Here is a 13,155-nt window from a genome sequence, read left to right as displayed (position 1 = left end):
AGCCCCCCCAAAAAAAATTATTGGGGAAGTTCCCCTCTGGGAGCCGCTCATGAGGAGAAGGCTCTGGTGGGCTCTCTGGTGGCGCGGGCTCTTGTGGGCGCCCTGGAGGCGCGGGCTCTTGTGGGCGCCCTGGAGGCGTGGGCTCTTGAGGGTGCTCTGGAGGTGCGGTCACTTGAGGGTGCTCAGGAGGCGCGGCCAATTGAGGGCGCTCGGAAGGCGCGGGCTCTTGAGGGCGCAGGCTCTTGAGGGCGCTCGGGAAGCACGGACACTTGGGGGCGCTCTGGAAGCGCAGACTCTTGGGGGCGCTCTGGAAGACACTTGGGGAACTGGCCCTGGAGAGGAGGGCACTGGAGGGAGCTGACAAGGAGCAGGCACAGGAGAACGCTGATGAGGAGCAAGCACAGGGGAGCTGGACGGTACCAGCGGAGACTAAGGAGGGTTGGACGCGACCAGCTGATTCATAGGAGGGCTCATGCGAGGAGCTGATACTGGAGGGCTCTTACGAGGAGCGGGCTCTGGGGAAAGGACAGGAGCCAAGAATTCAGGGGGTATCGCCATGTCCAGGAGCTCCAGGGCAGGAACCGGCGGGCTTATAAGTGCCGCGAACGGCGGCTTTGATTCACCCGCAAATGGCGTGCTTAGCCTCCCCGCAGGTGGCAGGCTCGGGAGAGCCGCGGGTGGCTGACTTGCGTTGGCCGCTGACAGCGGCTGTCTTGCTTTGGCAGCAGACAGCAGCAGGCATGAGGGAATCATGGAAGGTGGAGGGCATGTATAGTCTCAGAGAAACTAAAATATAATGTCCTCATATGAGGCCGCAGGGTCTTAAGAGGTTGAAACATCATGGGGTACTTAAAGCAAACATTTTATTTAAAATTTTCTATTATTAATGATTCAAATTATATTTTATTTTATATTTTATTCTAGGAATCCCTGTACTAGGTAAATAAAGCCTTTGGCTAAAACAAGATAATTTGACAAAGAGCGTCACATGACTGGCAATGTTAATATGTTAAACAAACACATACTGTATATGTTATAGTAGTCTTAGATCTAAGAGTAAATGGAATTATAACCATGAAATGTATTTTTACTGTCATAATACAATTTGAGAATGGACTAAAATATGTACAAGATAAAGATGAGGAACTTGCATGTGAAATAGTTAAAGAATAGAAACTGAAAATACACAATACTGTATGCTCATTACAAGACGAACAAACAATGTGCTATTATAGATTAATTAATTAATTGGCTTGACTATACAGATAAGAAAACTTGTAAAAGACTGCAATGAGTACAAAAAACTGATGTTTTATTATTTATTGCCTTCAAAAACAAACATTGAGTACAAACTACTCATGTGAACTTCTTACATGATTTATTCACTCAAGCTTTTTTTTTTTTTTTCTTTGTAGAATATTATAGCATTCACATGCACAGCCAAACAAATCAGCTCTCATTACACGTGAAGTTGTGTGTATATATATATATATATATATATATATATATATATATATATATATATATATATATATATATATATATATATATATATATGTATATATATATATATATATATTCTTTATAGTTGTACAAGTTCTATCTCTATGGCAACCATACATCACTTTAAATCTCATATAATTAATGTTTGGGGAAGTAATGTATTACTAACCTTAATGAACAAGCAATCATGAGCTCTGTACAAATAAGGACAATGAATAGAAACACAGTAACTGCTCAGAGAACATCTGCTTTTTAGATGAGAAGAAAAATGGCTTTATTTAAGCTTTCAAAAAAATGTCATCCATAAATGATTTTCAGTGATGTGTTCTCTCACAGATCATTTTACATACAAATTCACAATAATAATACATTTCAGTTTAAACAGCTCCATATTGTTCCCCGAAAAGGTTTGATGATGAACAGGTTTATTTCCACAGAAGGTGGTAGTAACAGAGTAAGAGAGAGAGAAAGAGATAGAGAGAAAAAAAGTGGCAAATATATTGTATTAGTAATATTAAACATGCAATGCCGTTTTATAAGACAGTATGCACCCTATATTGTAAACAGACTGTACATGTTAAATACACATATTGACAGTATACACACAAAAGGTTCATGTGTGCAGTTAATACAAAGACATTCTCTCAGCCTTTAAAATTTGCACATACTTTTGCATTGTTGTATTGTATTATGGACATATAAGCATTTATAAATCTAAAACACCCTTTACATTATATTCATCATTCCATTACACAATTACAATAAATTCATACCTGCTCTACCAAAGCTAGAATTGGAACTGCGTAACCTGTGTGCTTCCTCTTAGCACAAATAAGCTGTATGTAATGAGAACTCATTAATGTAAATGACTTTGGTTTCAATTGCATCCAGTGATCTTTCTGAGCAATCTGCACATTGTCAGAATGCATTATGACACTGAATTCCCTTAAGCTCTAGCAGATGAAAGATTATGTTATGCAAAGGAAATATTGCAGAGAGTCTAATATGTGTAATACAAAATAGCAGGTCTTCGGCAAAGGCTACATTGTGTGTGTGGGACACATACTGAATAGGTATTACAAAGCGTTCAATGCTTGAATTGTAGAGAAGATGGAAGCTTGTTCATAGCTTTATTGTCCGAAAGAAGGAAACTCCAGACTTCAGATGCAGTTGCAATAATTTTAATGTGAGGAAGTGGAAAGTTTCACAGACGTTTTTACTAGGAAAGCATTTTTATCAAGATAAATGCTGAATGTTAGCTTCACAAAGCATTGTTGGATGTGTTACAGTGTTGCATGTTATATTTCCATCGAATCTGAATAGTTTTGGATTTAGTTATGTATCAAACTCCCTTGCAAGGAATAATCATCATGCAAAATATAAATCACTACAAATCCACTCCATAAAAGAGGCAAATACAAAAGGACTGAAGGATGAATTAGAATTGTTGTTTTGTGATTACAGCAGTGCCTCATCTCAAGGTCAGTACACAAAGGCACTTGTACATGCCAACAAGAGCATAAATAAATAAATATAAAGTCTAAGCTTTTACATGGAGTTTCTTTGATTTCCACAACAGGCATAACATTAAATCCTTTCATAAAATAACAACTTTGTGCAGTATTCATATGCTCTGTCAACACACAAAGTCATATGCTAAGATTTTAGGCAATGTTATGCAAATATAAACACATTTGAACACTGTATGCATCAGTATAGTGACACTGTAATAGTAACTGTAATGGATATATTTTTGTTGTTAAAATATTTCTCTCTCTCTCTTTTTTTTGACCAAGCTTGATTGTATTAGTGTGTAGAATGTATTGTATTAGCTTGTCAAGTGAAATGGAGGTAGCGAACACTTAAGCGTTTGTGCTGAGACTGACAGATAACAGACCTCTGTGAACAATACATTAAGTTGTCTGTGTATAGTTCAGTAACTGAGACAAAACGTTCAAATTTGTGTTCATAATATGAGCACACGGCAGCAGATGTGAGGTCACTGAACTAGTGTTATATTTGAGTCTCTTGAGAGCCATTTCAGATTAAAGCTAGAGGTCTCCTCCATTAATAATGCAAGCATGAAAGCTGCCTCTGTTTTGTGAGCACTTTTAAAACTAAGCCACTGATAGAAAAAAAAACTATGCAGAGCAAGTAACCGTTTTGGTGTAAAAATGAGTCTATTCCTTTGAACAAGCTTATTTTATTGTACTTTTTTCTCTTCTATGGTGATTATTTTTCTTTATTGACACTAAAAACACAAAACATAACAGATGTAGCTGTTAATTAAGCCAGAACCCCATGTTGTTCATCAAATCAGAGTTTTATGCCATCTACATATATTATATATCACATGTTGTGTAAAAACGTTTTCACTCTTTTATGATGTAAACAATTTTATATCATTTCAAAGTATTTTTTTCAGTCTGTACTTCAAATATGGCATTGCACCACAAATATAGTTAAATGCTTTGACCAAATGTCCATTCTTTTCTATCTTTAGAGCCGAAACCACAACAATGCACAAACAAATCACTACAGAAAAATTATTAGTGAATCAAAATTCTGAAAATTCCGCGAAAACCAAAATTATAAATCACTTTCAAAGTTTATTTAGAATTCGCATTATTTTGAAACTTTTTACCTATTTACGCAGCAATATTCAGTGATATAGGGAAATGTGTTTCCATCTTCCTGCTTTAATAGGCCTTCAATATAAATTGTAAATATCCTCTGTTCTCAAACACCTTCGCAAACTCTGTGTTATAGCAATATTATTGCTTTATAATGTTAAAAATATATACAAGATGTACGCCTTTTCTATATATTATTCTGGAGATAGCATTGTCTCTCCGGCGCCCGGTGTTCTGCAACCTATTAGCATCATTTCGTCCATCGAGCTCCATTAATTACATTTGAATGAAAACTTGCGCGGAAGAATAAGATTTTGGAGAGGCCTGCCAGATACTTGCTCCTCTTGGGAGGACCTTTAACCTTCTTAACGGTGGGTATGCAGTACTTAAAGACTGCTTTTTACTACAACTGGGGAGCTGGGACGTGCACCTGCCTGCTTAGAGTACAAAATATTCGACATAAGCGAAGTGACAATTGCTTCATGTGTAGAAGGATTCTTAGATTACTGTATGCTAATTAAAGAACGAATTACAACATTTGCTAATAGCAATCTTTTATTTCGAAATATTACACATATTAAAATTTCCTCACTTTAATTGAAGCTTGTGTCTGCATCTATTTTAGATGTTAGATAAGCATAACTTAAGCAGATAAACAATAATATTTCTTGACTATTTTAAGATAATTTTTATTCGAAATAAAATAAAAATGATAGAAAATGTCGTTTCATTTGATGTTGCTCCTAGACAGCGCGTTATACAAGACAACGGATTATGAAGATATGAGATGTGTTTTGAAGGCTGGGGACGTGATTCGTACTTGTTATATATCAAGGACTTGTGAATATTCAAATAACATTTTGAAAGACAGAAAGGCAAGTAAAGAATCTCTCTGGCGCCTATAAATGTTATTTTATTTAAATACAAAATAATGAACAATAAAAAAATATTTATTTGCAAGTTAGTGGTCAAATGAGTAAGAAAGCTTTAAAAGTGGGAGTTTTTTTATGTAGGTATTTAATTTAGCTACTATGACACTGAAAATATCAACATGTAGACTGCTTAATATTACTTTATAGTCTATGTCACATGAATGTAAACGCCTTAGGTAGATATGCTGCTATTAGTTTGCGTAAGCTCTAACTGAAAATGGTAGGCCCTGTTACACCAGTAATCGTGTTTGTGTTGACACATATGAAAAACATGTAATATCGCATCCTTGCTGTCATTCATTATGGATTTTTGAATTTTGGGAGTCATTATAAGCAAGGATAACACGGTGTTTTAAGCCTATACATCTACTGCACAGTTTCCTTAGATGAAAAATAAGTTATTTTTGTTTTTGCATTTTATGATATATAAGCCTCAGAGAATGTTGACATATACAACGAGCCCTAGTCTTGCTGTTAAAGCTGTAACAAAGGTAATACAAATTTGATATGCCTTAATTAACATAATTGTCCTCTAAATTAATTAAAGAAATAGTCGCGGGTTGTGGAGTCTCATGATTCAATGTATCTTGACTCCTCATTGTAATACATTTACCCCGGAGGAAACTATAGGCTGTGGCATGTGCAACATCAGCATTATAATTGAAATAAATACTGCAACTTGATATGTGATGTCTTGTGGATCTGTATATGTTTTATTTACACAAAGGATTTGAAACACTGCGCCTTGTTGACCCGATTTTTTTTTTTTTTTTTTTGCCGCAACAGCTAGGCCATAGTTTGCTCACGAAGTTATTTTTTTTTTTTTCAATATACTCGTAACATATTTTGATTTATTTTGCAATACAAATTGTTCGTGAATGTGATGCCATACACAATATTGGTACCACTCCGAGCCCTTATGCCTATACCGCTATAGACATTAACTTATTCTGGACACTTTGTTTCACAGTCGGTTCTGTGAGATAATGGGTCAGGACCTCAGCTCTTACTCCAGCCTCTCTTTCCCTTCACTGACCCTTGATCCATCAAGCACTCCAGTGGACGCATGTGTTTGCCCATTCACTCCCAGACTTGGGCTATATGTACGCTCTGCTTTAAATGAGGATAGATGTTTAAGAAAGGCAACGAATTGCAAACCAAACGTGAATTAAAATAAACTAATAGCGTTCAAAGGAATACTACAGGCCATGCTTTTTATTTCGATGGCAACCCAATTACCAACAGCTCTTGTCATGCATTAAAGGAGAAGGGCCATAGGTGACAGCTAACTCGTAGCCAAACACAAACTGCACAGATATATCCTAAGAATCCTCGACTTACACTTTTCACTGTTACATTTACCTGCAAGTCTCACACAGACACATAAACAAAACGCGTAATTAGTTTAACTAAGAATGAACGGTATTCAGTTTCAGTCAAAGCATGCTCAAAGATGTGTATTTTATTAATGAACTAGTTTTTCGCACATTCACCGATTAATTCAGTTGAATGGGAATACATTTTATAAAAGCAAAAAGACATGCGTCAGAAGAATGTATAATATACTGAATAATCTTAAAGTAAATGTATAGATATGGATTGAAAAATCCACCTCTAAAGTAACACATAAGCACTCTTAATCATTTTCAGTTTCAGCTTTAGAAACTAGTGTAACTCATTCATTAGCCACTGTTAGTTTCTTCGAGTTATTATTATTTTTATTTTTTTTACATATAAGCTTATTATTTTCCCGGGAGTAACATTACGCCCACTAACACGCAGACACACACACATGCGTATTTGAAGAGAAATCCTGCGAGTTCCTAAACTTACAGAACAATCCATCTAAACTAAACACGGCAAACACGCTGCTTTCAATGCAACAAGATGTGATTCATTTCCCACGGAAACCTGTTTCAGTACCTGAGCAAATGTTGTCCAGTATATCCCAGTCCCATCTCTGATGATAGATTTTCATGTGTTCCTTCCGCATTGAAGTATAGCCTAGAGACAAAACATTTGTACTTTTTCCTGAGTGATTTGGTATACTTGAAATGCTAAGCGGTCACCCATCCAGTGGTTTCTCCAGCATCAGAGTGAGGCGGTTGCTTGGCCCTCGGTCATGCTCTCTGCCTTAATATTCCACAAGGTTGAGTGGCCCTCATTTACCTAATGGATCAGGCGCACAGAACCTTAGACGAGTTCCTCGCTATGAGTCACAAGACAAACTATATGTGATGCTTCGAACTGGATGGCCACAGAATTAACCCAAATTAAACATATCGACAATTAAACATGATTTGATGCACGTTTAGTAGTCAGAAGAGAACGCTGGATGTTACTGTTTGTTTTGCGTTTCAAGTTTGCAAAAAGAGTAGAAATGTGTAGTGCTACTAAAGCCGAAGGTACTTAACGAAATGTCACCTTACATAGGCTTCTTGTACAGTAGGCTATACCCAAACGTGTGAGACCAGCATCCACCCACGTGATCGAATTAGACAGAGGTGTGTTCAACATGAATGATGGATGCAGGCATGGAAATGTTTCTTATTCCTAAACTTGTAGTTTTGAAACTTCACGAGCGTACAAGTTTATCCATGTTTTCCTGCGCATTTAAAATTAGACTTATTTTTACATTTATATGAAGTGCCAAAATTAGGCCACGCAAAAAAAAAAAAAAAAAAAACAAAAACAAAAGCATAAAATATGAACTGTAATTATTAATATTCATAGGCCTGCTCACATCCGAGATTATTGACCCATAAGGAATCTGAAACAGGTCGGATGAATTAAACAGGTTAAATGAGCTTTATTGTATTTATTATAACGATTTTTGCCGAGGAAATACCGAACTTTTTAAAACTTAAATGTAATTTTTTACAATTTACGTTCTTCATAACTTTATACGATTAAGATCGATTAAGATACGTTTTCCCTTAATGTAGATTTCCAGGTTTATATAGCCATTACAAACTCTTTTTGTTTTAGAAACTGTTTAAAAAATGTAGCTGTACTTCTAATTTTTGATTAGAATGATTTTCTGTGGACACATTTTTTTTTTTTTTTTACTATGATCTTATTTGGGAGAGACCCTTAGCGCTGCTTAAGACGCATAAATTAGGTCATAGACTGGAGGGGGTCTTCATTGTGCCACTCTGACAGCGCGCACTGGCGCTTATGACTCTCGGAGTGCTCTCAAAGTTGTAAAAAGTATGGAATTCCCTATTGACGCAGATTAACAGCGCCTAAAAAAAGAAGAAGAAAAAGTAGACTTCAGACAGACTGACAACGTCGGCTCAATTCGATATGAATAAGCTTTGAGGACGATGTCAGACTCGTGAATTGTAGCTACGGCAAAAAAGGGGAAATATGAGCATTGAAAATGTTCAGTCGGCATGATGATAAATGTAATGTGAAACTAACAACATTTTTTTTCTCAATTATCTTGCTGAGATGTCAATGACTATTGTTTGCTGGTCTAGGGAGTTGCTCCGCCCCTCATGTTTGTCGTAAATCTGGCGCCTGGCTACAATAAACCTGAGATAAGAGTGGCCAGGGCTCGCCTCCTTCTCCAAGGCGATCAATCGGATCTCAGGCATACTACAAGCACTCTCTTACGTCGACGTCCACGAGAACAGAGCTGATACAACAACACGGCTGAGCTCCACCACCAAATATATATCTGCTTTTCTGAACCATGTCGCTGAGCCCAAAGCACACGACACCTTTCTCAGTGACAGATATTTTGAGCCCAATTGAGGAGACTTATAAGAAGTTTAGTGGCATGGAGAGCACTGGAAACCTCACATCTCCATTGGGAGCGTACCGGCAACATCAGGTGTCCCAGACTGGCATGCAGCAACACTCTATGGGCCACAACGCCACTGTGGCGACCACCTACCATATGCCACACTCCGTTTCCCAGTTCTCGCACAGTGCAATGGGGGGCTACTGCAATGGCAGCATTGCCAACATGGGGGACCTGCCCTCTTACCAAGAAACTATGAGAAACAGCGCAGCAGCAACAGGGTGGTACGGCGCCAATCCTGACCCTAGATACTCAACAAGTAAGTTATCTTGCTTTATTCTGATTTATCTCCCGACTCTTTGCTCGTTGCATGCATGCACTTATTTACTGAGTTTCCAACGAGTTTACTTCAGTTTTACGCATCAGCACTACTGCTCATAATTTGCCTTTATAGCGTTGTCGCTGCTATTGTTACTGTTGATTTTTGCACCGTGTAGATTCCTGTTTAAGTTTATTATAACTGAAACATTTATATTCGTTCAATTTGTGCACGCGTAAATGCGGCACTGAGATGAGCGTTTCAAGACTGTTGCTGCACAAATGATTAACAACTTAACACTGCTACTAATTGAATGGCCATACATCTGTATGCATATTTTGAAGTTTCTAGATTCATGGGACCTTCCACAGGTATGAACATGACAGGAATGGGCACGCTGACAGGCATGGCCGACACCACCAAATCCATCCCACCTCTGCACGCAGCTCCAAGGAGGAAACGACGGGTGCTCTTCTCTCAAGCACAAGTCTACGAGCTGGAAAGGAGATTTAAGCAACAGAAATACCTCTCAGCGCCCGAGAGGGAACACCTGGCTAGTATGATACATCTAACCCCGACGCAGGTCAAGATCTGGTTTCAGAATCATCGCTACAAGATGAAACGGCAGGCCAAGGACAAAGCAGCGCAGCAGCTTCAGCAGGAGGGCAACCTGTGTCAACAGCAGCAGTCGCCGAGGAGAGTGGCTGTCCCTGTCTTAGTGAAGGATGGCAAGCCTTGTCAAAACGGCTCCAACACACCGACGCCAAACCAACAGCAGATGCAGCAGCAGCAGAACGGATCCGGGGTCGTGCTTCCTACCTCCAGTAACTCTATGAACCAACACCAAACCCAGCAGGTCAACGCACTGGTCCAGGCCCAAGACCTGGAGGAAATGTCCCCCAGTCCCGCGTCACTCCACTCGCAGATGAACAACATGGGTCAGATAGACACTACTGTAGATTACACAAATAACATGGTCACGTCAAATCTGCTTTATGGCAGAACGTGGTAAGACCGGGCACCTTTTCTTTCCTCCGTTTTACCACAGACTTTAACGTCCTCTGAATGAAGAACTGCGAGCGAGGCCAAAAGCAGACAGTGTCAAAGGATCAAAGGAGCCGGTTTTTGCGGGAAATTTACCACTTTTTTTTCTAAAAAAAAAAGTTTTTGTGGTCACAGTTTTCTACAATGACCCTGCTACTCATTATGGACAAAATAACAATGTCTAGCCTCACGCTCTATGTTTGGGACTTCCTTTTGTTGTTCTAGTAGAAGGTTGTCTGTTGTTAAGCAAGATTGCTGTTCCACAACTATGGCAATGCCAGGACACGGGAAGCAATGTTTCATATTTCAGGTATGAACTTCTAGCAAGAACTGGAAAAGTTTCCAGATCTCAATAAATGCCTGATCTTGCGACTGAAGCGACTATTGTAAAAACTAATGTATTCATTTAGAGAAATGAAAAGTAGGGACTGTATATTTGGCTAACACTTAAGTTTCTGTTTACTTGTAATATAAATGTTTGAGTCTTTTCGTTGGTCATTTATTCTATTCTTTTTTTGTTTGTTTTTTTTGGTAAATTAAAACAAAGACACAAAGACAATGGCTGCTGTATGTGTTTCAAACCAATTGAACGTTAACAATAAATCAATTAAACCGCAGCCATTGTTGGGGAATTAATGTGTGTAAAATAATTTCTGTGAAGAGCGTTTTTATTCAAGTAATATCTGAAAATACATTTATTATTATTAAAAAGTCGATGGAAGGAAACTTTTCACTGAATTTGAGAGGAAGAAACCTTTATTTAGATACAAACACTTTTCTGCCCTTTACTTCTAAATTGGCGTCCATAGTTAATTACTTGAATCTGTTACAAATTCAGTCACCTCTCCTAATTTAAATATTTCTGAAACCTACCTTACACAAACGCTAATAATAATAATAATGTGTCACCCATTTATAACTTTAGGTTATATCAATTTATATTATAGGCTACGCAGAAGAAAAACGATATTTTTTTTTTTGGTTATCTGTTGGTTCATTTTATTTAACGTGTCTGACATTTCAGTGGCTTGTCCAAATAATACATATGTATAGTTTGCATCACGAAAATAAAACTGCATAGGCTACATGTTTAGAATTCTACATTATCTATGTTGGTGTATACTATTTGAATATAGCTGGTAACTAAAGGGCATAAGTTTAAAATTTCAATAAATAGATTATTTTAATTTTGTAATAAGCTCTGAAATTGTTATTCTATTTTTAATTTTTTTGCATTTTTAAATTCAATACCGTTGTAGATTGGGAATTAAAGTTAATGCGAATATATTTCGAAATTATTTAACATGATTTACAATTATTTATCTTTAAATGATTTACAATTATTTATGATTAAAAATTATTTTGCGCTGCAAGCGAGTTAAGCAGACTATGGCTATTTAATTGTAAATATAAAAATCAGAATGCGAGTTTAAAAACACTGACCTACATGCAGTAGCCTAATGAATTATGCGTACCTGGAAAACATGAAATGATCCAAAAATTCTCAGAACTATCGGACAATCATCGAGGCACGTCATGTAAAAGAACAAATAAAATAAGAGCAAATGAAAACAGGAAACTTGTGATTGTAGCTTTTTTTCTTTTCTTTCTGTAACAGCTATGAGTGCTCCAAAGTTATGTAAAGTGATTCAGTGACAAACCCTGAAATTTAAAACAAAACTGTTTTTACTATTTTGGTTTAACGTTTTTTATTTTAATGCTATTATTTGCAATGCTTAATCAAAAGCGATCCAAAGGAAGACAAAGCAATGCCAGTCGACATTATTCATATTCACATCAACTCAAACGACACAAACTGAATGTAATGTGAATGATGTTCTGTTTAAATGTCCAAATGGCGCAAAAGGGAATAGAAAACTTTTCAAAGTTATAATAACCTCCACCAACCCAACTGCAGAACCTTTTTTTAAATTATAGACTCCAAAACGCACACAAATTTAAGGCTAAGGAAGAATCTGTAAATTATTTATTATTTATATCTGGCATGATAAATACTAATAATTAAGGGTTAAGTACATAAACACCTTCCACATGGATATTGCTCCTGACTGAAGGGAAAATTAAGCAAAATATTTGGTTGTCATTATGAAATGGCTATGACCTGGTAATAGTTACTTTGGCCAAAGTGTTTCAAAACCTGCACTCGATCTGATTATGATACTATTTTACTCAGCGTTTCTAAGATGGAATGCATTTGTAAACTACATCCAAATAATGTGGTGTTGGAGGCACAGGCAGGATTTAAATGATCAACTATCATCTCTGGCAGCCTCTATTCTGGCAGTGTCTCATGCTGAGTCTTCAATCTCTCTACAATGTGGCAGTCACAATATCAGACAGAACACTTGGTTTTGATATTTAGATTAATAGAAAAACAAAGTTTTGTGTACATTTCAGAAGGTAATAAGTAGTCGTGGTGATGAAAAAAGCTGTATTTGAAAAGAAAATGATACCAAAAATTCAGTGAATGCGATAATAATAATAATACATAGGACAATAGGTACAATGTTATAATATACTGAAAATGGGAGGAAATATGCTAAACCAGTTCATGAAATAATTTAAGATATTCTGTAGTTTTTATTGCAGACAACACTTTGCTTTAGTTTTTTTTAGTAGAGGGGTGTACGCATATCTTGTTTATTATAATATAGTTAATAAAAGCTTATTGAAAATTGAAAAATATACTTAATTAAATATACTCAATATCTATTCAGTGTCAGGAAAGCATAACATAGAGATTTTAGTATTGCTTTTCTCAATCCTGCCATAGATTTCTTGAAGCTCCATTCTTCTCCACTAATTGCAGGATCTTAACAAATTCTTACCACTGAGTAAGTTGAATCCAGCCGGAGGACCTTGTCTGTATTTTCCCTGGCCATTATTCTACTTAATATGTCAGAACGTCTGATCGCAGAGAAACCTTTTCAAGTTCTATTGATGTGTGTTTCAATT

At 36.9% G+C, this 13,155-nt stretch overlaps 1 protein-coding gene across 1 annotated transcript; it reads left to right on the top strand.

Moving 5' to 3' along the window:
* Positions 1–8,765: 8,765 nt before the first annotated feature.
* Positions 8,766–10,147, top strand: LOC306849944 (homeobox protein Nkx-2.4-like; the record flags this gene model as incomplete). The annotated part of the gene is made up of 2 exons (XM_079385334.1): positions 8,766–9,135; positions 9,507–10,147. The coding sequence occupies 2 exons, from the start codon at positions 8,766–8,768 to the stop codon at positions 10,145–10,147; spliced, it is 1,011 nt and encodes a 336-aa protein (XP_079241460.1).
* Between the last annotated feature and the right edge of the window lie 3,008 nt (positions 10,148–13,155).

Source organism: Barbus barbus (assembly GCF_936440315.1).
Source record: "Barbus barbus genome assembly, chromosome: 30".
NCBI lineage: Eukaryota > Metazoa > Chordata > Actinopteri > Cypriniformes > Cyprinidae > Barbus > Barbus barbus.
The sequence above is the reverse complement of the archived record's forward strand: the minus strand, read 5'-3'. Positions and strand labels throughout refer to the sequence as shown.